Consider the following 25,789-nt stretch of genomic DNA (forward strand, 5'->3'; position numbering starts at 1 on the left):
AATTAAAGCTGCAAACTGTAACGGTCAAAACTGTCAGGATCAAATTTTCAAAGTCCTATTGTCTAAATAATGCCAAACACTATTGGGAAAATCCGTTTGAGAATACAAATAAAAATAATAAGCCAAACAGGCCCTTAGATATTTTAAAAAAAGGTGGTAATATCTTATCCCTTATTAATAAATTTTTTGGATAACAATGCCCTTATTATGAAATTAATTTATATAAACATATCATTACAATTTTACCCCTAATTAAATAGGTTTTTGGACAATAATATCTTTGTATTTAGAACAAATTGTAAGACACCCAAGACCACCATTGCTTGCCAACAACCACCATTCGACTGCTAGCAGATATTTGGTAATTTTTGCAATTAAGAGTATGATTACAAAAAAGCATTGATAACACGTTTTAATAATATTTGAATATTATTATTACAAAATATTTCACCAAATAATTATTTCCTATTGTATAAACTGGTTATAGGATAATTATATTAAATAGCTCCTATTTTCTCTTGAATTGAAAAGTAGCCTCATTTTAAAAGTTTATAATTATTTTCTAATTTTTTAGACAAATTTGTTTTTTATATGTATAAGCTAAAACACAATACATTAAACAATGCTCGATAGCACCCGAATGCCCGATATTGCTCGAATATCAAGATTCGTATGCTATTATCTTCAACCTCTAGCCCCAATTCACTTAATTAGGCCCAACATCTTCCATATCTCAGAATTCAGGCACTACAATGATAACTAGATAACACACAACAATGTTCGATAACACCCGACAACACTTAAACATCGAGATTCGAGCACCATCGTTTTCAATCTATAAATTACTATCTTATTATATTATAATTTAATAAAAATGTAGTTACAAAAATCATTGTTTTGATTTCTTATTTTATAATTCATGTTTTAGTAGTACTAGAATTTCAATTCAGTGCTTCAATTACATGTTTTTGAACCAGAAAAGATAAATGTCATTGATCGAATTGTAAATACAATTGCTGTATGGTTAGTTAATGCGAAACCACATACAATTTTCCAATTGTTTTTAAGCACTGCAAAACCAAGGCCCTTGATATCGGTGAATTGTAAGTTAAAAATGTAGTGAATGAAGATAATCAAATAGTCTTTGTAAAATTGAATTATGTTCCGATAATTTCATAACACTAATCGAATGGATATTAATGTTTGCCTCAATCGTCTAAATGAGCAACAAATCATGTATATTTTAACTGAAATAAAAAATAATTGGTACAATTAGATAAGAAGAGAAAAGAAATAATCTTAAAGATGATAGTGCGGAAATACAAAAAGTTTCATGTCAAGAAGTTCTAAACATGCTTGAGAAGCTAAAAATATTTTGGTTTCAACAAGAATGTGTCCATGCTACATGCTAACGAGTTATTACATATCCGTAAGTTAAAAAATATGATAACAACTCTAAAACATAAATCATTGTCCAAAACAACTTTAGAAAAAAAAAATTATTTTATCTTGAACCTTTAATGTAACATAGCATTTTTTTTTTTTTTTACAATATACATATAATTATTATTATGTGGAGTCAGCTTTCTTAAGATAGGAATTGAAAATATTATAACTTATTACAATATACAATTTATTATTATTTATACCTATCCAAAGTTGAGACTATAATTTTTTATGACTAAGTGGAGATTATTCCTAGAATATCACTATAAGGAAGTTTTACTATATATATATATATATATATAGAGAGAGAGAGAGAGAGAGAGAGAGAGAGAGAGAGAGAGAGAGAGATTATTAGAAGTTGTTTGATTAAAATGTCGTGTAATAATTTATAAAGGTTTAGCATAGTTTAAAATAGAAACCTTGATCTAATTGTAAAACCTAATAATAGTTCATCGTATTACTATGGTCTACAAACATTATAAGATGAGAATTGATGAATAGTATCACTGCTAATGTCGTGAAGTGTTTAACTTTAATACAAGGGGTTAGGAAAAATTGGTTTTACATTGGTTTCGTGATGAATAGTATAATATAGTTTTAAATTTTTAATAGTCACTAATTGCTAACTTACCACAGCAACCGAAGAAAGCAAATAACGCAATAAATTGGAAAAGGAAGTTTCAAGTAGGGGTGGAAACGGTTAACCAAACCGGTTAATCGGTTTCTTGAACTGAACCGATTTTCGGTTCAAAAAAATAATTGGTCCGATTTCGGTTAAAAACCGGTTATGAACCGAACCGAAAATTCAGTTCGGTTAACCGGTTTTAAACCAGTTAAATATTGGACTGTATTTTTTGGCCCAATTATGAATTATAGGCTGCATTTTTTGGCCCAATTCGGTCAAACTCCACTTTGGCCCATTTTTTTTTCCAATTTTTTTTTTTACTTGAATTAAAATTATATTTATTGTGATTGAATAATTTGAATTCATATGATTTTAATATACATCAAATATTAATAATTTAAAATTACAAATCAAAGATTGCAAAAACAAATACATGATACAACTCTGATTTCAAATTATAAAGTACACAAAGACATTTACAAATTCTCTATTTCCAGTCTTTTGAGTTTTGGCAGCTATGGATGCATCAAACTTCATTATCACAGCATCTGCAATTAAGAAAAAAACACATCATGGAAGAATGCCTCTACTAGAAATTACAGCTCAAAATCAATAACAAGTTACAATAAATTAAAAACAGGAGAAAATACCACTGAACAACATATATCCTTTCTGCTTCCATTGATATGACTAGTAAGTAATGTCAAATTTATAATCAAACTGCAAGAATGCAGATCTTTAAATTGAAATAAACAGTTAATCCTATATGCTGGGCGACCAACAACAAGGCATATATCCCACGCTCAACTTTTACTTGTGCAGCATCAACTAGATCATAATGCATGAAATGTTAAGCATAAAGTTCGTATATCTCCTAAATTACGAATCCTAGAATCATATCAAGCCGTAATGAAGCAACAAAATAGTTCTACAAAAATTGCAGACTAAAAATCTCCCTTGAGCATCATCTACCCATAGATATATTACATATACCCAGTATGGTAATTAACCAAGACAGATTATCAGCCTTTTGCAAATCAAATGACAAACGAAACCTACAAACAGATAAGAAATATGCTAGCCTCTCTCCTCTATGATATTCACTATTCTGAATTGTTCATCTCTGTAAAGCTTATCCTTTTCCTTTCTCTCAATATTCAGTTCCTGCAGTTCCTTCTCGCCTACATGAGAATGCAAGCACATTACAGAATGGCAAATTAAAGCTTAACAAAATCAGAATCTTCAACTTCATTTCAAACAGATATGTAACAAACCCCTACTTCCATATCCATAATCAATTAATATTCCTTTGTCTCACTTGCCAGTTCATGCGATACAAGCATATGTAACAGTTCAGATTCCAACATATCAACATACAAAATTAAAACCCAGATCTAAAAACAGACGACGTGCAAGTGACAACACAGATCTGAAAATCCAGATCTAAAACCCATCGGAAACAGACGATGACGGCGACTGCAGCTGAGCGATGACGACGTGAGAACACAGATATGAAAACGGAGAGACAGTGAGAGTCTGACAGAGAGTGAGAGACAGAGAATGAGACTGAGTGTGAGTCGTGGGAGTGAGAGTGAGAGACAGAGACTGAGAGAGAATGCGAGACTTACTGAAGTCTGAGGTGAGTGAGCCGTGAGGTGAGTCCGACAGACAATGAGAGACAGAGAATGCGGCTGCGGCTGCAGAGTGCGGCGTGCGGCAGTGAGAAGTCTGAGAATCAGAGAATGAGTGTAGATATGTTGTGTACTTGTGTTAATGTTAGACAAGAGTGACCAGAGTCAAGAGTAAAAAATGTAAAAACAAATAAACAATACCACATAATTTTTTTAATTTTCGGTTCAGAAAACCGGTTCCGGGTAACTGGATTTTATTTTGCAACCAAACCGGATTTTCTGTTTTTTTTAATAATCAAATCGAAACCGAAAAAAAACTGAATTTTTGATCCGGTTCGGTTTTCGGATTTTTTTTTTCCACCCCATAGTTTCAAGCCCATAGGCCAGGGATATCTAGCCCAATTCCAAACTCGTTATAATCCGGATTGCTACGCAGCTTAATGGGCATCTTCATAACTTAATGTACTCGTTAGGTCCAGCCCATGTGAGTCAAGTTAACATTGCCAACATTAATTATCTAGACGCCTGATGAGCCGAACCCAACGCCATCTTAGCTCAGCCGGTAGAGCGCATGGCTTTTAACCATGTGGTCATGGGTTCGATTCCCACCGACGGCGATATCATCTTTGCACATTTTCCCCTTATACATAATTTTGGCCCCAACATAATGAAAACCAACAATAAGATCCCTATTTCCAACTAGAGTCGATGGTCAAAAAATAGCACGGTACGGCATGGCCCATGATTATGTGAGCTGTGTCATGGACCCTAAAAAAGGCAAGGTCAACATAACACAGCACGAAAAAAATAAAAAAATAAAATAGTCTTTAAAAATTTCATTAGAAAATGTTAAAACTTTATTACTTCAAGGCGCCGTTTGGATCGGGTTAATATTAGATAATTGGGGTAATATTTTTTAAATTAAGCAAATGACGATGTCCGGTTGGTTTGTAAAAAATTATTCCCGGAATATTTTATGATAAGCAGTTGCATTTAGGGGGTATATTGTCTGGAATCTTAATACCTGGGGGGGCTATTTTAAAACTTACCCTGGTAATACAATTTTGCTTCCCATGTTGCCCCTAAATAGTTGAGCATTTGATCCAAATTAACCTTATATTTGTTAACATTTACAAAACACCTAATTCACTCATGCAGACACTTTTGTCCTCATTTTTTAAAATTTTCAGGCGAAATTGCCTTTGTTATTATCATTATTTACAAATATGTTATTATACCCAAAACTAGCCACCATTGCTAGCCACTGGCGACCGTCGCCGGAGGCCACCAAAAGTCGCCATAATAGTGTACGACCGGCCGTATATGGCCAATCGTTCGCCGATGAAGCTTTTTCTGACCATGGATGTGTGATCCATGGTCGGAAAAGGCCAAACATGGTCGTGAAACGGTGACTGATATGGCTGTGAAACGGCCGACATTTCACTACCAAAGGCCTGGCCATTTCACAACCAGATCTATGGCATTGCCAGCGTTACGGCCAGATTTGTGGCACTGTGCAATGCTTTCTTTCTAGCTAGTATACTCGTAAAATAATCACTAAAACTCATTAAAAATATATATAAGAAAATACACATTTATATATACGATTAATAAAGTATGGGCCCATATTTAATTTTTCTTTATATACAAATATTTACAAAATGTTCTCAAAAATAGCAACTTGACAGTGTAGCCCGACCCTTCCACTGTGTGACGTTTCGAGCGACCGCAACTCACCCATTACCTGCAAAACATTAAAAACAACGGAGTGAGTACTAATGGCTCAGTAAGTAAACCCACTATGCTACCCTTCTCTCTCTCTGTTGGTTAAAATTCCAAATTTTCTTTCCTTACATCACATTTCCCGATTATTCTCTATTCTTTCCCTGTTCTTCTCTCTGTTCTTTCTCTATTCTTTCTCTGTTTTGCTCTATGTTTTTCTCTCTGTTTTCTAAAATTTTCACTACCCATGATAATGAGCATGGTATTATGCATATTCATGATGCAAATGCACAAATGCATAAATTATGCATTTTTTTTATATTTTTCTTATTCTTTCTTTCTTTCTTTCTTTCTTTCTTTTCTAGTCTTTCTTTCTACTTTTTTTTTTCTTTTCTTTCTCTTCTTTCTTTCTTTCTTTCTATTCTTGCCGATCGGACTCGGTTGAGGCATGGATTTGAAGCCTTGGCCGTGTGAGTGAATTCTCTAATTCTGGGTATAGTCCTCATCCACACATACTTCTAACGGACTGTACATTTCTTCTTTCTAAATTCTGAGGCCGCTCACTAAAGGCGGCATGCATGTGAGACTATGTCACTCACGGCTCCCCATCGCAACAACCTTCTCTTCTTTTTATCTTTTTTTACACTTCTTTAAGAAAAATTCAGATTTGAATATCTTTAATATTCTCATTTCTTTCTATTTTCTCTTTAACATATTTTAGGGCATTTTCATGCGCTTATGAACATGTATACATGTAGATGGTTTCATGCTTATAATTCTTTCTAAATTCACATATTTAAATGCAATTATGCATTATGAAATGCAAACATGTCATTCTCTACCATCTACAAACTCATCCCAAAGTAATGCATAATCATTCTCATACATGCACTTCTCGTTAGCATTTCATCAAACAATTCATGTGCACAAATCAACACTAATTTGGCTACACTTCTATCTCTATTTTAGGCCACCAAAAATTTGGAATAAACTCCTTCATAATTAACACCAAATCTGCCCAAAATACACACTTCAAAATTTTCACTTCAATTCTTCCAAATCTCATCCAAACATTCATCAAATAACAACTACACCAACACAACTTCTCATGGATAGGTTCTAATCATTATTCAACACCAAATCCATCAACAATTTTACATATAACACATATATATGCATAAAGAAAGTTCTCTACACAACATAACTTAAATCATACTTAGGGTAGGATTTACTTACCTTTGATATGAGCAAATTCAACCCTTTAAGAATCTCCTTTGATCAAACTCTCTTCCTCTTAAATCCTATGAGCATAAACCATCAAAATCAACACTTTAAAAACTAAAATTCACTTCTTAGTGGAAGGATCTTACCTATAGAAGCTTAAGATTGAAAATCCACTCAAAAACACCAAAAACCTTTGAATTTCCTTTGAAGAAGAATTGAAGAATTTGAGAGAATATGGAGGTGAAAGTGGCTTGCAAATGGGTAAGAGTGGCTAGGGTTTCACTCTTCAATTTGATATAACATAAAGATTATATATTAGTTTCCCATTTTGCCCTTACACTTTCTTTAAAATTCCATCTATGTCTCTTAGTCAATTACCATAATACCCTCATTTTTATTGCATTCTCCATGAAATTCTATCTCTTTTCACTCTCCACAATTTCAACTAATTTTGAGTGAAAATACCATTTTACCCTTAATGCAAGTTTAAGACATTTTCTTCACATTTTCCTTAAAATAACCTTAGCAAAAATCAACTAAAGGCATAAGAACATAAATTAAATTACGTACCTCCATGTGAGCGTTACACACTGCTAGTGGTGGTGGCTGGCTGTTGACAGTGGCTTGGGGTGGGTAAATGTGTTTTTGTTAAATTTAAAACGTTTTTGGTTGCTAGGGTGTTTTTACTAAATCTGAAAAGTTGGGCGTGAAAAAAAATTATTCAAAAATTAATAATAAAAAATACTGTTAATATTTAAAAAGGAGGGCAATTTAGTAATCTATGTAATATACCCACCCATTTATCCTTTCAACCAAACATATTATTCACCAATTTATTCGAACAAACCAAACACATTTTCTAAACATTCCCAGTAATCTTCAAAGTGATCTTTTATTCCGTTAATATAATATCCCCTTATAATAAAACAGTTAATATTTAAAAAGGAGGGCAATTTAGTAATCTATGTAATATACCCACCCAATTATCCTTTTAACCAAACATATTATTCACCAATTTATTCGAACAAACCAAATACATTTTCTAAACATTCATAGTAATCTTCAAAGTAATCTTTTATTTCGTTAATATAATATCCCCTTATAATAAAATATTATATAATCCAAACGACCCCCAAATGTATTCAAATTATGAAGTTAAATGTGACAACACGACAAATGAAGATGAAGATGTATAATAATTCTTAATCCTAATTTCTAATTTCTAAGTTTGTATTTGTAATTTATAATTATAACTTACAATTAATAAAAAGTGTTAAAATTCAATTAATATTTCAATGTCTCGTCATTTTATTATATTTCATAGTGATTATCTATTTTTTTAATTAATATAAATACAAAATGTCACTAAATATAATAAATAAGGGTGCGTTTGGTTTATTATTTTGGATAGAATTTTGGGGATAGTATTGAATAATTGAATATGGGAGTATTACGAGGTAAAATTTAAAAATTTATAAAAAAACCCCCTAAGTTTGCTAATTTAATAAATACCCCTAACATGTAAAATGACAAAAATACCCCCACCACCTGCAGTGCCAGATTCCGGCCACCACCGCCGGAATCTGGCCGAAAAATCGCGTTACGACACAGACCGATCGGATCTGTGTCGTAACGTGTCGTTATGGCCTTTTTCGGCCAGATCCACCACGGATCTAACCAGAAAAGGCCAGATCTAAGGCTTGTCGTGGCCGTCAACGGCCGAAAAACGCCAAAACGACGGCCATCTTTGGTCGTCGTTTTCAGTCAACGATGGCCAAGATTTGGCCGTCGTTGACCTCAACGACGGCCATTTCTTTGGCCGTCATTCAAGGCCAGATCGATGAACTTCTGGCCATTTATGGTCGTCAGGTAGGCCGTTGTACAGATTCTGGCTACCACCGACGGTGGTTGCCAGAATCTAGCAAGTATGGGCCGCGGGGGTGTTTTTGATAATTTTTAAACTTTTTTTCAGGGTGTATTTGATGAAATTAATAACCTTATGGGGTCTAAAAGTAATTAAAAAAAATAGGGTAATATTTCTGGAATAATGTGCTAAACATTATTTGGAGAATAGGATTGGGAATAGGGATAAAAATAATAAGCCAAACATGGCCTAAGTTATTTTCATAATAATTATTAATAATAAATCAAAATTACCATAATTTATAAATATTAAAATTAAATATTTTTACAAAGCACATGGGTCGGCCCACAGCACGACACGATATATAGCAGACAGTGTCGTGGGCCTTCAAATTTGGTGGATTGGCACGACGCGATAGGGCGCGAATTTTTGCAGACCTTGGCATGGCCCACGACACGACGGGCCTTAAATTTTTAGGCATGACATAGCCCATCTTTGGCTCTATTTCCAACTAGCAATTAATTAAATTCAATTAAATCTCTAAGCAAAACTCAAACCAATATTTGGATTTGAGAATTAGACGTAATCAATCTTTGTGTGTTTTAGAAACCAAGATGAAAACGGAAAATCACGTTACTCGGGTGTGTTTGGTTAAGGGAATGTTGTATTACTAGGGATGTTATATTAATGGAAAAATATATTACCTTGAAGATCATTGTAAATGTTTAGGAAAATATGTTTAGTTGGTGGGAATAAATTATTGGGTATGTTATATTAATATATTTGGTTGAGAGGAATAAGTTAGTGGCTATGTTATATAAATTACTAAATTGCCCTCCTTTTTAAATATTAATATAATATTATTTTTTGAATAATTTCTTTTAATCCCGTACATTTCAGATTTAGCTAAAACACCCCAACATCCAAAAAAGTTTAAAACTTAACAAAAACACCTCCACTCACCCTAAGCCATTGCTGGCGGCTTGCCACCACCGTCGGCGACACCAATAATGGAGATCTAGTCGTGAAACGACGATCGTTTCGCGGCCAAATCTGGCTATTATCCATGGTCGAAAACAGCCTTATCGGCACACGGTCAACCAGATCCAGCTGGTCATGCGCCATTTCGTCATTGCCAATGCCTGACAATGGTTTCCAGATCCGACCACCACCCTTGGGTAATTTTTTTAAAGTCCAAGGGTATTTATGTCCTAAAAAATTTGTATATAAGGATAAAATAGTCTATGAATATATTTGTAAATTAATTTCAAAATGAGGGTATTTTTGTCCAAAAATTTTATTAATAAAGGGTAAAATTATAACAAAATTAAAATTACCAAGTAATCTTAAAATATCTAAGAAAATAGAGGTAATCACGTTGTCTCCTATATTACTAATAGTATTTATTATTGGTTTTGGAAGATTATCGAAATCTTATATTACTTGGCAACCAAACGTGGTAATAAAGTAATATATGATAATATTACCTTAGTAATCTCTTATTTCTCCCAACCAAACGCATCCAAAGGGTTAGAATGTTTTAAACTTTATAGCTATAGGGACATGAAGACAAAAAGCCACATTTAAAATGTAATGTTAGAGTATCTCCAAATGACTCTTTATATAATTCAAACTGTTTATTATAAAGAGTTTATCCATAAAAATAAGAGTTCAACATACTCTTTATTCTTTAAATAAATTTCACCCACTATCCTGATTTTAAATAATAAATTACTAGTTTTTATGTATTTTATTTATTACTTATTTTTTTTATTAAGTTTCTTTTTTGAAAAAACACATTCTTTCTTGTAAAATTTAAAAAATCTATTAGATTTAAATAAAAATTTTATGTTTTATATTTAAAAATTAATAAAAATATATTTTATATAAAATATACTCTTTTTCTAAGTTTGTCCTTTTTGGCTTGTTCTTTGCTCGGTGATATAATCACAGAAACTTTTTCCCATAAAATCAGTTTACTCGGTTCATTGTAACAAGAATGAGTCCAATACAAGACAAGCATGCATATCGACATTAGCCGCAAAAATTGACATGTTCGGACGCAGAAGGTAGCCGAAAGCACAAATTTGCTTTGAACAAAGTGGTCACTGAGGACTTGTTAGGTCCCTTTTGTAGCCGGAAAAATATGCATTGATTTGATTGATTGAAACATATATAATATATTGTGCTCATGTTATTCATCCCACGCTTGCAAAGGGAGATGCATCTGATCTTCCATATAATATGCTAGTTGTCATGTGTCCTTTTGCTTTGCACACGAACACGATCGAACAATTAAAGCTATAAATAGCAACTTGTATCAAGTTCCAACAAATGTGTTTAGAAGCTTCTTTTACATATTATTCTGCCTTTTGCCACCCACTAGCGTTCTCTCTTTTCGGCGTTGATGTGATTTATTTACTCGATAGACTTACTTTTCACAGTATGAATTGTTGGTGAATGACTCTGGCATTAGTAAGTTGTATTTGTGAGTGTGTCCGGATCCGTTTTTGCATGCCTCATTTAATCCGTTAAAATCCTGAAACTGTTAATTAGGTAGAAACTTTAACGATTATCCTTATTAATGTTCGAGAGGACTCAAATTCAAAAACCCATAAAACTTTTTTTTGCTCTTCTACTGTTAGATCACTTACTACTATTTTTATATATTTTTGATAGACCAAGTAAATTAATCATTATGCATCCAATCTGATGTAGGGTAGTTTCAACGAGTGGGTTTAGTTAGAAATACAGTATGAAGATCGATGGATAGTCAAATTAAGATAAAAAGCTTGGAAAGTTTTATTCAAATAAGTTTTGACTCCGTATTTAATATATCTGGACGGAAGGTTTGATAAAAATCATGTTGAATTCATAATGGAGCGTGCTACCAGTTTACTATCGCATTTTAATGCAATTCAAATGGCCAGTTTCATTCAGTAGTTGCCGTTGGATGAGATCGTGAGAATGGATTTTAGTAGACTTCACATCCATATAATCGATTATATTTTGAATATTCAACTCACTATGATGTCACTGCTTACAAGATCTTCAAACATGACAAAATCTTCAAATAAATTAATCCAAAAACAAATAAATGGCCATCTGCAATTGCAATCTTCACGGCAGAAGTACCGCTGTATATGCAGAATTACAGTAGCGACATATAAGTCACTAGTGAAAGAATTATGAAGAGAACTGCATGCTTCAAACCACCATTAGCTAGTCCAACGATCAATTAGAACTCCTGAGTATATTATTCAAAAGATCATAAATTTGATTTACCTCAACCCCTAATAAGGGTGTGGTCATTAGAACTCTTATCCGACTAGTAGTTATAGGGTCCTGAAGGATTAGTTGAAGTGTGCGCAAACTAATCTAAACACTCCCGATCCTTAAAAAAAAAAAAAAAAAAAAAACCGCATGCTTCATGAAAATAAAATTCAGATGCATTTTCAAGCAAATTGAAATAAATCTTTCTTCTATTTCATACATCTTTAATTAACGGAGAATTAATTAAGAATGGTTTATCCAAAAGGGTTAACCAAAAGGCAAAAACTGGCCGTCAGGTTTTCACTCTCCCATTGCATGAAAACCTGTATAATGTGTACGTACTTGACCTTGACTTTCAGTTCTTCTGGCTATTATCAGGAGCATTAATATTCCTCCCAGCCTGCTCAAGAAAATTGGAAGCAGAAGGAAAGCTCCCCCTCAGTAACTCTTCTTCCATGGCCAGTTGATCATAATAATTATGAGACATTGCGGAAGAAGTTGGTGATGAAAATAACATGGATGTAGATTGTGATGAACCATAAAATGGAAGCTGGTTTTGATTGTTATAAAGACTCGAGGTAGCATACTGAACATCCCTATCATCATTACTGGAAAGCAGCTGTGCGTACTGGAAAAGATTAGGAAATGCTTCATGTGATAAAGGAGTTGGAATAGGAGAAGGTATTGGTGGTTGTGGAAATAAAGGTATTGGGGTAGGAACATATTCAGAAACTGTGCCTGAGTTACTGGAAGTAGTAGTACTCATTAGGTAGCTCAAGTCATGTACTCCTTGAACACGTTCAGGGAAATTGAGCTTAGCTTTGCTGCCTTTGAACTTTAGAGCCGCTGCATCATAAGCAAGGGCTGCAGCCTCTGCCGTGTCGAATGTTCCAAGCCAGACTCTGGCTGCCTTCTTCGGATCACGGATCTCAGCTGCCCACTTCCCCCATGGTCTTTGTCTCACCCCTCTGTAGTGTCTTCTTCTTGTATTGTCTCCTTCAAGAAAATTCATGTTTGATCATCAGTGTCCTACCATTTAACTAAGAGATCATGGTTCGGTGATCAAAAGGCTAATCTAGTAAGGCAACTAATTAAATAGAAGCAAATGGAATGAAAAGAGCACAATGGAGTTATCAAAACCATTGACAATTCGATGTTATACATTGTGGAAGGTTGCAAACAAGGTTGATTTAGAGAAAAACATGTGAATAGATGGAATAATAAGAAAATTCGTATACAACTTTAGATCAATATGGTATCCTTATTTTTGCATTTCAAAAGAAAAAATGGCCTACTGACTGAAAGATATCACATTATAACTAAGAACAGTTCCATGGTTACACCGGATCAATTCATATCTTTATTTATTTTTTGGAACTTATAAATATAGAAGAAATGTACTTTCTCGCATTTATATAAAGTTAATTAATCCCTTAAATCTGCATAAACATGCGGTGAGATATACAAATGGCGCAATGAATATTGACACTGCGCTCAGACACTACTCATCATCTTAATTTCTTTTATAAAAAGGAAACTATAAATATTATCACAGAAAAAAATTTAAACAATTAATATCCCAAAAAAGTTAACTAAAATGACTACAGTTGTTATACAAAAAATACAAAACACAAAATTAAGTAGTTCATTTAAATAGTATATAATATATAGCTAGTGATCGATCACCTAATAGCTTACCTTGATCGTGCGCAGGTTGAGATGTGTGAAGTTCCGTCGAGCTGATCATCAACTGTGGATTCGCTTGGCCATGCGCCGGCCAGCCGTACTGATCGCTGAAGGCAGCGATGACATTTGCTGGTGTGTTAGCATCATAACTAACATGATCGGCCGGCTGATCAGTACTCGTCATCGATTGGTACACAGAGAATATTTCATCTTCCTTTTTCTCCTCCGATACATCAAAAGGAAGAGGCCTCTTGCCATGTTTCCGATCCACTTTGTCAACCTCTAACTAGCTAAGTCTAGCTAGCTTTCTCAGTTCGTTTTGAATCAGTTTCTTAATCTTGTCGTCCTCAGACACATATAAAGAAAGAATAAATAATAATAATCTCCAGCTTAATCTATTTTATAAATTAACGATGTGGATACATAAAAAGTAAGATCTAGGTTACGATCTTGAATCCTTATTGATGGTAGTAAAGTATGAGCAAAGCCAAAAAAGAAAGATACGGTGGTGATCTTAAAGAAGAAAAAGAGAAGTTGAAGAAGTACTAAGAAGAAGAGAGAAACAAATGGGGTTGCTTGTAGGGCGTTAATTGCTGCACGTTAAAGTCAGGTTTTATGTATATAGGTCTTTTTGTAACACACAAATATATAGTCACAAAATTATTTCCGGAGAAATGATTTGGTGTTTAACAACGCAATGGATAAAGATTGACTAGCGATTTTTGACCTTACACGTGGTGGTATAAGCATGGATGTCATTTCATTATAAAATTAAGCATGTGAAATGCATTTTGAAAGGTTGCTTTGTTTATAGTGGCTGTTAGGAGTTTTGGAAAATTACAGTTTAACCTAAATGTTTGGCTTCCAAGCATGGGGTTGGTGTAATGTTTTTTTTTTTTTTTAAATAATTATATAAATTTTATGTAAAATGTTCATAATATATGTTTTATATTTAATTGATATATTATAAAAGGCAAAGACAATGTTTTTTATTGGAGAAAAAGAATTTCTTAATTGTTACTTTATTGAAAAATGAGGAACAAATAATAGGTGTGATTCCCATACGAGTAATTGAGCTATTTTAATAATTAACTATAATTCAAAAATAAAATAAATTCATTCACCTATAGTTTATACATGAATAACACATTCAAAGATGTACGGCCTAATATAATATTTTAATATATATAATATATATATATATATAATATATATATATATATAATTAATAGATATTTAGATTACAATGATTTTACATTACTAAAAAAATTTAGTTGGAACTCATTTGGACAAGTCATTCAATAATTGAACGTGCATTTGTCATTCGTCAGTATGGTGAACAATCAATTAATATTAATAGAATGCAATTATTTTGGTATGAAAAATGTCTCTTGATTTATATTAAAAGATTGCAACATCAACTGAAATACTTTGAACTTTGATAGTTTTCTCATAGTTGAATTTATCATTGATACCTGGTAGAATCCTCTTTTTTTTTTTTTTTAATTTATTTAAATGTAATAATATATTGTTATGTAGTTGAAATTCATTAAATTTATTGAAACCAACCACTTTAATGTAAATTTACTATTTTTTGCTCAAGGTCAATTATTCTAATAAATTAAATTAAATATGAGTAATGTTATTTTTACAACGAATCATACAAACAAACAAAAATTGTATGTAAAATTACTATTCTATCCTTTATTTTTTGTCTGTTTGTATGACTCAATTGTAAGTAAATATATTTTATTAAATATACAACACTTTTAAACTTTGAGAAAATTATAGGGTGTGTTTGGTACAATATTTTACCCATATTCGCAACCGGATTTTACAATACGTTTGGTTCAATAGTTACACTACGTCCTGAAAATAAAATCCTGACAACTATCTTGACAATTTTTTTACGTTACATTTGAGTCCTGCTTTTATTTCACAGTCTCACTTTTCTTCACTGCTTCACCATTTCACTTTCTCAGTACCATACCAGCTTCAGTGCTTCACCATTTCACTTTCTCAGTTTGCATTACCAGCTTCAGTGCTCCACCACCGTCACTTTCTCACTTTGCATTACCACCTTCGTAGCTTCACCACCGTCACAAACCATCTTTCTTCTCCAACTAATCTCCACCCTACAAGTACAAAACAGCACATTAGAATTCCGACCACCACCTAAATCAGAAAACCACCCCACAGCATCACCCAATCAATCTGCCACCATCTCACAACACAATGACCGAAGTCGATCGTCACAAACCCACTACCGTGAACCCACGATCTGTCACAACCCACCACTGTGAACCCAACGTGATCCACCACAGATCTATCACAACCCCACCACTGTTAACCCACCTCAGATCTCCATCGTGAACCACGCACAGATCTGTCACAAATCCACTATCGTGAACCCACCACTGTGAACCCACAGATCTGTCACAAACCCACCTCAGATCTATCGCAGATCTGTCCACAGGGAAAGGTGTTTTGCTAAGTTTTTGTTTTGTTTGGAAAGTTTTTAATATCGTGTACACACATGAATCCTTTTAATTGTGTTTGATGTTTATCTGTCTCAGGGAAGAGAAAGAGACTCGCGAAGTACCCAAATCCAGTTTGTGAGCTTCTGTTACCTGTTTGTTTTCAAGACACCGAGATGCAATTTTTTTATTTTATTTTATTGGAAATAATTTGTGTTAGTATTGTTTTTTTCTTTTCATTAATCCTTTTAATTTGGACTTTAATAATGCGTTTTGTAATTGGTTGACTGAAACTAATATCTGCACATGAGCTACTTGGATTTGTGGATTTGTTTGTGGGGTTTAATGGTTACAACATGTGCTATGTTGCTTACAATGTTTAGCACATGCGTCAAAATATTGTGCAATTTCATATGTTCTGTATGTAACATGTTGTATGTAATGGATAAATTTTGGGAGTAAAAAATTATTGGATTATTAGAAATATTTTATTCGGATTTCACTAACTTATATATTTGTTCTATAGATTCAACATTGTTCTTTAATCGTAACAACAAATTACGCTCATATGCACATATGTCAGTATAATTTGTCTCGACGTCGCAGGATTGATTACTACTTGCAACAGAGGCGAAAGTTTCGACATTTTTCCAGACTTGGAGTTCGTCATACACCCTGTTGGTCAACATTGTCTGTATCTTCTCCTGCATTGACGTCTTCAAGCAGTGTTGGATCGAACAAGGTATAATTTTATCTGTGTTTACTTGATTACGTTAACATGTGAGTATTATATTTTGTAATGTGATTGGTGATTCGTATGGTGTCCCAATGTTGGTTGTCTCTCACCGTATTGTCCTTAGATGAGTGATTCTATGGCCTGGTCCGTTGAGATGACCCACAAATTTCTGGTCCTGTTATCTGAGCAGGCCAAAACTTCGCACGATACTGCAATAAAAATGGCAGATTACCAGGAAATGTTGGACAACATATCATCAGTGGCTGACAGGAGACTCAACATCACACAATTAACCTCTAAGTTCTTTCGCCTGTGAAGAGCATATCAAGCATGGCGGAAATTGCTGCAACACACGGGGTTCGGGTGGGATCATGAGTTACAAAGTCCAACGTGTCCCGTAGAGGTTTGGCATGAATATGTCAAGGTAAATTTTCATCATTTTTAACTAATATTAATCAACGACACTATAATTGTACGCATTTTTTTTTTCGGACTGCCAAATATTAATATATTATTCTTCTAACTTACCAGCAAAACCCACTAGCACAACAATTTTATCATAAGGGACTTCCTCACAAAGAGCTCTATGAAATCATATTTGAGAAGCAAACTGCCACTGGGAGATATGCGTACACATCTACATCTCAACCAGTAGAGACCTCCACTTATTCCAATCAGGGCGCGGTTCCCATGGATGATAGCGACTTTGAACCTGATCCAGATCGGATGACAAGGGAAAAATGGCCAAACACATTTGGCCATGGAAGAGCGAGAAATATGAGGAACAGAAGTTGCCCGGGACAATCACTTGCGGATGTCATTGGTAGATTGACGGACGAGCTTGTGGAGAGGCAGACTATGAGATCGAGGGCTAGCAATCGCAGTGCAGATGAGAGGGACGAAGAGAACACTAGTGCTCCATCTGATCCTTTTTCCATGAGCAATTGTATTGACATCATGACGGCCATGCAAGTACCCATACAGTTTTACCTGCCGGTTGTCAAGTACTTATATCAAAATCCAGAGTGGCAGGAGATATTCGTGAAACTCCCTCCCGAGGAAAAGGCTAACTGTTACAACTTTCCCAATTTGTAGATGACACTATATTTCCTAAGTGTTTGCCAACAATTTTGTATGCATCAATGGGCACTTGTCATTACAATTAGAATTTATAACGCTACTGTATGAACTTATTAATTGTGGTACTGTTTTATGTGATATTACATGTTTCAACCCCGTTTTGGATTGTCATTAGAATTAAATATTGACTGTTATATTTTGCTAAGTAGTACAACAACTGTTAATTGTTGATCAATGTTTTGCAAATGTGCAGGTTTAAATGGCGTCGTCTAGCCGTATAGGAAGAAGACGACGTGCTACAGATGACGAAGAAGAAATACTGACAGATATAGCCATTGCACTCTGCGGTGTTGCCCCGTTAGAAGCAACCGGGCGTCAACTACGACATACATCCGTATTAACTGGTCATGAGTACATGTTGGAAGTACTCAATAGTCATCCTGACAGGATCTATGACAAGTGTCGCATGGACAAAGACTGTTGTTCATACTTATGTGAAATTTTGTCTGATCAAGGCAAATTGCGACTAACCAGGAAGACGAGTTTGGAAGAACAAGTTATGATATTTCTAACAATTGTTGGAAAAAACGAGACAATCAGAACGATGATGGAGGATTTCCAATATTCAGGTGAGACGATCTCTAGACATGTTGGTGCAGTTTGCGAGGCTTTATGTGAGTTGAAGACAGAGTTTATCAGACCACCTGACTTCAATGATGTTCCATAGGAAATATCAGCTAACAGAAAATATTACCCTTTCTTTAAGGTACTGGTTCATTATGTTTTCTATTAGTGGATAGTTAAGTTCATTATGTTATTAATTTTGATAGTCGGTTAATATAAGTAAAATTCAATTTTTATAATAGGACTGTATTGGAGCCATTGATGGCACACATGTATACGCTTCAATTCCACATGAATTTGCCGATAGGTATTAGAATCGCAAAGAAACGTTGTCACTGAATGTAATGGCTGTATGCGACTTTAGAACGATGTTCACTTATGTTGTTACTGGATGGGAAGGATCTACGCATGATTCAAGAGCTTTAAATTCAATTCTTTATGATCCTAATTCTAGATTCCCATATCCTCCACCAGGTATAAGTATTTTCTTGACGTATTATAGCATATTTGCTCCACTGTTGAGGCCGTGTAATTCAAATAAAATGTCTGATATTATTACAAGGAAATACTATTTGGTTGATGCGGGTTATCCAAATAGAGATGGGTTCCTCGCCCCTCATAGGCGAGTGGCTTACCATATTTCTAATCACTACTATAACCGAAGGGGGCCACAAGAGTTGTTTAACTACAGACAGGCTTCACTCCGCAATGTTGTCGAGAGAACCTTTGGTGTTTTGAAAAGACGGTTTCGTATTTGAATGGAATGAACAATTACCCGTTGGACAAACAAGGGAAAATTGTTATGACATATTGTGTACTTCATAATTTTATCAGAATGTACAATATGGACGACCATATCTTCGAACAAACCAATAATAGTACGGGTAATGAGCAAGTATATTGTGATCGTCAAAACGGGGCAGAATATGGCCGAAATGGAGAAGGACTGAGTCAACCGCAACAAGGTATTATAGACAACATGACAACTGTACGGGATAACATAACGAATGCACTGTGGGCAGTACAATGGACCATGTCATAGTTGTTAATAGAGTATACGTGTAAGAATGATTGTAAGGGTTGATAATTAGTACTTTTATCATATATGTATTAATGTGATGTTTTTAAACAGTTAGATTAGTACTTAAAATTAATATGGGTTTTTGTTTTTTAATATTTACTGGTGACAAAATTACCAATAAAATGTTTAATATTATTAAAATGTAAATTGATAAGGTATATATATAATAATACATTATTTTAACAAAATGCAGCAAAATATTATATTAATAAATCATTTATAAAAAAATATATCAATCAAATATTCAACACAAATATCATAGTTGTTAATGGAGTATACGTGTGAGAATGATTATAAGGGTTGATAATTAGTACTTTTGTCATATATGTATTAATGTGATGTTTTTAAACAGTTGGATTAGTACTTGAAATTAATATGAGTTTTTGTTTTTTAATATTTACTGGTGACAAAATTACCAATAAAATGTTTAATATTATTAAAATGTAAATTGATAGGTTATATATATAATAATACATTATTTTAACAAAATGCACCAAAATATTATATTAATAAATCATTTATAAAAAAATATATCAATCAAATATTCAACACAAATATCAAAGTCAAAATACTCTACTAATAATATATTATTTTAACAAAATGCACCAAAATATTATATTAATAAATCATTTATAAAAAAATATATCAATCAAATATTCAACACAAATATCAAAGTCAAAATACTCTATCAAACTCATATTCTTCAAATCATATTCTCGTAATCATAACTCTACTCAACTATCCAATATTATTCCCAAAATCTTATCCAAAATAATAAACCAAACGCACCCATAATAATTATCATTGATTTTTTTTTATCCAAGTCAGTTTGCGCGTACTTCAACTAATTCTCTAAGATATTCAAATTGTCAATTAGATAAGAACCCAAGTGATTACCCTATTAGACTATTAATGTTTAGAGAGAGTCGAACTCAGAAACTCATAAGCCTCTTATATCATTGAAAATTCAATAATATTATATTTACAAACTTTTTCCATACAAAAGATGATTGAATTTATTTTTTATTATTTAATCTTGTTCAATTTAAAATCACTTGATTATTTTTTAAAAAGTTTGTACAAAAAGTTTATAAGTGTACTATTATTCTTGGAAAATTTCCTTTTTTTTTTTTTTTTTAATTCGAATTTCGTTAATTAACGTTCGTTTAACGGTTAAGTTTGTGTATTTCGGTCTGTTTTGACTACTTCGGCGTTAACTTCTTCGGGCCAATTGAATTGAAGCCCAAAAACAAAGACGACATAGAAGTGAAGTTCCCCTGCTTGAATCTACTGAAAGATGGAATCCGAACAACAACCGGAATCAACGAACAAAGAAGAGTTCGACTCGTCGGAGATAGAGTACGTAAGCTACGCTGGAGAACATCACCTGCCGTTGATCATGAACCTCGTCGATCAAGAACTTAGTGAACCCTACTCTATCTTCACTTACCGCTACTTCGTCTATCTCTGGCCCCATCTTTCTTTCTTGGTAACCCAATTTCTTCTTTATTATTTCTTTAAGTTTTATTTTTATTCTAACCAATAGTTTAATTGGTTTCTTTCGTGTTTCTTCATAGGCGTTTCACAAAGGTAAATGTGTGGGCACAGTTGTGTGTAAGATGGGAGAACATCGAGCTACTTATAGAGGTTACATTGCTATGTTGGTTGTTATTAAACCTTATCGTGGAAGAGGCATTGGTAATTTTTTTCTTTCTAATAAGCCTTTCTTTTTTATATTTTGAGTTTGGCATTAATGAGCATAAAGTGTTTGTTAATTTGCTTTTCTTTTATGTGTTTTTGGTCCTTACGTTGTTAGATTTTGGAGAGGTTGAAATTTGAGAATATTAACTGGATGTGTAACATGTATGCATTACATTGCATGAGTTTACATTTTATAACGATTGGTGTTGAAATTTGTGTTTCTTCTTGAATTGTAGCGACTGAACTCGTTACTAGATCGATTAAGGTGATGATGGAAGCTGGCTGTGAAGAGGTATGTGAGCATTATGATGTTGTGCTTGTGGTTTTGTACTCAGTTTCATGTCAATTGCATATTGGTATAACCTGTATAATTGACACTGAGTTTTTTCTGTTTTCTTGTTTTGTCACCACCATTATATCTTAATGTGAATGAATGCCATTCTAAGGCTTATACGGGTTCAAGACTTCTTGTTCCCAAAATTTGAGGGTAATATGATGTTTAGTGAATATGGCAAATGAAGACAATTTTTTCTTTCCAGCATTTTAAGAAATAGAAAAAAAAAAAAAAAAAAAGTATTTTATAACATTTGTTCCTAGTTTTTTATCGTGGATGACCGGATTAGGAAAGGATAAAATTGCAAGAGAAGTCCAAGCTAATAGGACATGTGTTGAACATTGTAGCTTTTATGTTTTTCATCTTGACTTTTTAAACATAGCTTTTTTATGGCTGTATTGTTGTTTTCCTTGAATTTGGTTGGTATTTCTGGACAAATTTTCTTTGTTCTATAACTGTATTTTGATAAGAAGCAGAGATACCCAGACTCAGAGCACCAATCTTCGTTCTGTACCCTTTTCTGCACTCTGTTAGACATGAACAAATTGGTCACTTGGATTTATGTATTATCTGTTATCTCTGTTCATATCTATCCCAGTAACTCGTCTATGTTTACAAATAACCTGTTACTGCTTAGTTTATGCAACAGCTAGTGTTTCTGTTAATTATCAATAATTGTGGTTTCTCATCTGGTGACTGATAGTCTGCTGGCTAAACAAGTGTAAGGCAGGTCTTGATGTCAATTGAGGTTGACTTCTTTTTTGTTTGGAAATGGTTAGGTTGAGTTCTATTGGAAATTTTTTCTTTGGAAAAATTTAGGAGAAGAGTTAGCACAATGTCCTTGTAACTTACATCTTTCTTTCACTATATTGACATATCCTATAGAAAATTCTGTTGTTGCAAAACGTACAAGATTAAATTTCATTGATCTCACGTGTGGCACTGCCTACTTACCAGGCATACTGAAGCAAAGGAGGTTTAACAAATTTCAAAGGGAGCTGACTAATTTCAATAGTTCAAGAGAGGCTTTTTGTCGAATTTCGACAACAGAGGTCCTTGTGTTCTTTAGCCTAGTGGTAGTGGAGGTCCCTAAGATAGACCTGAACAGAATATAAACTTCGCTCTGATCCTACATTTCAGTAACACCAAAATTCCCCTTAATTGCTCATTAATTTAATAATTCAATATCTGTAGTCATATCATGTTTACTTAGTCAAGATTTAATGGTGTCTCCTGACCTGAACAGTGACCTTATTTTAGATCCCATCCACTTTTAGAACTTACCTGGGTTTCAGGAAATATTATCACTAAAGGAGATCTAAGAGCTGGATGGTAAGTTTATTGCACTTTTCCAGTTACTTCATAGGTCCACTGAAAAGAGTATTAGGAAGACTAGATATGAAGAATGTAGGCTGGCAACATTATGGTACATTTTTTCGTATCAATTCTTATTTCGTTTTGGCTTTGCTGAATTAGATCATTATCGCATATTTTTTATCTGATCTGTATTATCAAGTTTTTATACATGTTGGGTAGTCAAAGAAATAGGACAAAATGTTAGAGCATCTCCAATGGACTCTTTATATGATCCAAACTCTTTATTATAAAGAGTCTATCCATAAAAACAAGATTCCAACAAACCCTTTATCCTTTAAATATAAATTAAAAATTGAGTTTGGCTCTCCACATCTAGAAAGTCAAATTTCACTGTCCATCCTAATTTTAATTAATAAACTACAAATTTGTTATGCATTTTATTTATTAATTCCCTCTCCTGTTAAGTCTATTTCTTGAAAATAAATAGTATCTTTGTTAAATTTAAAGAGTTCATTGGATTTAAATAAAAATTTTGTTTTTTATATTTAGAAATAATGAAAATACTATTTATTTATATAAAAGATGCTCTTTAAAATAAAAAGCACCATTGGAGATGCTCTTAGCTCATGATCTTGAACAATATTTTCCTTAGGTAACGTTGGAAGCAGAAGTCACAAATAAAGGAGCACTTGCACTATATGGACGTCTTGGGTTTATTAGGGCAAAACGGTTGTTCCGCTATTATTTGAACGGTGTTGATGCTTTTCGACTGAAGTTGTTATTCCCTTGCCCAGAGATACACCCAGCGTTGTCTATGATGGCGGAAAGAGATGACAGCCACATGCATCATGATCACATGGTGCCATGAGAATGTCACCAACCCCATTAAGGTCGATTATGATCACATAGCATAGCAGCCGGGGGATGTTGAAGAATTCTATCAAGGCTCCTAAGTTTACAATTCCCCTCTTTGAGATATATTAAACTTTTGCATATTCAAATTTATTATTAACTGTAACATATAACTGTGTTACTATGTTTGAGAATTGTAAATTTCATCCGATTTTCAAAATTGATCGATGATGAGTTCTGGCTTTTGTAGCTCCAATGGTTTAGTTTGAAGAGTTGAAGTAGAATAACAATATAACATTAAGCTTAATTTTATTTTATTTGATTTTATTATTTTTTTGGGTGGGGGTTAAGTAAGCTTAAATTTTTATTGTAGTGATTTTCTTTCCCTAATGCAGCATATAATTCCTTTCTTGGTTTTTGTTCACACATCAAATTTGGCTCCAATGGTTTACGTTGGTACAAATATTTTTTAAAATTTATTACTAAGATAGTACAGCTTATAAGTTCTAAAATTAAATTGATTTGTTTCTTTATAATTTTTTTGGGTTTATAAGCCAAAAAAATAAGTTGGGGAACCTTATTTTTTTTGCTTATAAGCATTATGTTCATAATAAGCTATTATGACAAAGTATATTATTACAATGCCCCTATTTAATTTTTAAATTCTATCATATAACATTATTTTTATATTTTAAACAACTCATAATTATAATTCACTATATTTGTTTATTAGTCTATTTTGTATAAAGAATCTAAAAATTATTCACATAAATTTTTAATAAAATATTTGTTTATTTAATTTTAAAATTAAATTATATTGTAATATGATTGAAATATATATTTTGATAATATTATAATAAAAAAAATTGAGTTAATATAATTTATTATTTGATAAAATAATGTAGTACCATTTTTTGTTATTTTAATATTAAAATGTATGTGTAAGTCATATTTTACCGAATGTCACTTGTCAATCACTTATAAGTACTTTAACCAAACACATGACTATTTAAATTTCAAATGCACATAAGTTCAAACTACCTTATAAACACCAACGGTTTATAAACTAATTTTCATAACTCAATCAAACAGGCACTAAATGGATGATCCAATCTTAAAAACATTAATTTAACTGGCATACCAACAACAAATATTAAGTTTATAATTAACCGAATTTTTTGAATTAATTAAATCCTTTAAAACAAATCTTATAATCAACAATTGTTCTAGCAAAACCGATTTTTTTTTTTTTTTATTTAGTTTTCTATGGTTTAATTGCTCGTGAATGCATATGCATGTAACATATTGCTTAATTAATTGTGTTAATTTGAATACATTTTGTGCTTCTTTAATAAACAAATTATATTAGTAAGAGTAAATGACATGTTCCCACTAAAGATTAGTGAAATGGCAAGTTTCCACCCCTTCGTTTCATTTATTCCAGATTCCCACCCTTAAATTAACAGACAATTATTTAATATGACAGTAAAAGAATAAAATGGTCATTCAACCCAACCGCCGTCCCACCCCACTCCTCCACCCATTCTTCTTCTTCTATTTCCCTCATCTCTTTCTTCTTCCCTCTTCCTCCTACTAATGCTGCCTCTTCTTTTTCTTCTACCCATTCTTCTTCTTCTCCTCCTCCTCTTTTCCTCTTTTCTTTCTTCTTCTCTTCCTCCTACTTTCTTTCTTCTTCCCTCTTCTCCCTTCTCGGAACAGGCTCCGAGGCGGCTTGATTTGGCCGCCGTAAGACCATCACGTTGAGGCCACCACCCATCTACCCCAAATCACTAGCCTACCTCGCCCCCTAGACTGTTGTCGCTCCCTAGAAACCCACCGCAAGTCGTCGTTATCGTACCCTAGAAACCTACTATAGACCATGATTGTTGTTACCCCCAACCTACGATTGCAATTTCACATCGCTTAGCTTTTTCATTTTTCTTTGTTTAATCAATTAGGTGGTGTAATTAATAATCTGGGTTGCATGAAATATAATGAAAGTGGGGTTCTAACGATCAAATGCAAGCAAATTAAAAAGCAGGAGGAATGTTCCAATGGGTTTGTGGTTGTTTTTGGATGGATTTGTAGGTAAGTTTGTAACTGAGTTTGTGGCGGT

At 33.2% G+C, this 25,789-nt stretch overlaps 2 protein-coding genes and 1 non-coding gene across 3 annotated transcripts; 2 read left to right on the forward strand and 1 right to left on the reverse strand.

Annotated features, from left to right (window-relative positions):
• The first annotated feature begins 4,246 nt into the window (after positions 1-4,246).
• Positions 4,247-4,319, forward strand: TRNAK-UUU. Its single transcript has one exon. It is a non-coding gene; the product is annotated as a tRNA-Lys (tRNA).
• A 7,624-nt stretch (positions 4,320-11,943) lies between these two features.
• Positions 11,944-13,837, reverse strand: LOC116113847 (ethylene-responsive transcription factor ERF113-like). The gene is made up of 2 exons (XM_031400008.1): positions 13,484-13,837; positions 11,944-12,781 (listed from the first exon to the last, which is right to left on the reverse strand). Exons 1-2 carry the CDS (start codon positions 13,653-13,655, stop codon positions 12,141-12,143), a joined length of 813 nt encoding a protein of 270 aa, XP_031255868.1. The 5' UTR covers positions 13,656-13,837; the 3' UTR covers positions 11,944-12,140.
• A 6,856-nt stretch (positions 13,838-20,693) lies between these two features.
• On the forward strand, positions 20,694-23,737 carry LOC116113873 (N-alpha-acetyltransferase MAK3-like). Its single transcript, XM_031400038.1, has 4 exons — positions 20,694-20,958; positions 21,047-21,167; positions 21,407-21,462; positions 23,474-23,737. Exons 1-4 carry the CDS (start codon positions 20,767-20,769, stop codon positions 23,687-23,689), a joined length of 585 nt encoding a protein of 194 aa, XP_031255898.1. The 5' UTR covers positions 20,694-20,766; the 3' UTR covers positions 23,690-23,737.
• The last annotated feature ends 2,052 nt before the right edge of the window (positions 23,738-25,789 follow it).

This window comes from Pistacia vera, unplaced genomic scaffold (assembly GCF_008641045.1).
Source record: "Pistacia vera cultivar Batoury unplaced genomic scaffold, PisVer_v2 Contig691, whole genome shotgun sequence".
Classification (NCBI taxonomy): Eukaryota; Viridiplantae; Streptophyta; class Magnoliopsida; order Sapindales; family Anacardiaceae; genus Pistacia; species Pistacia vera.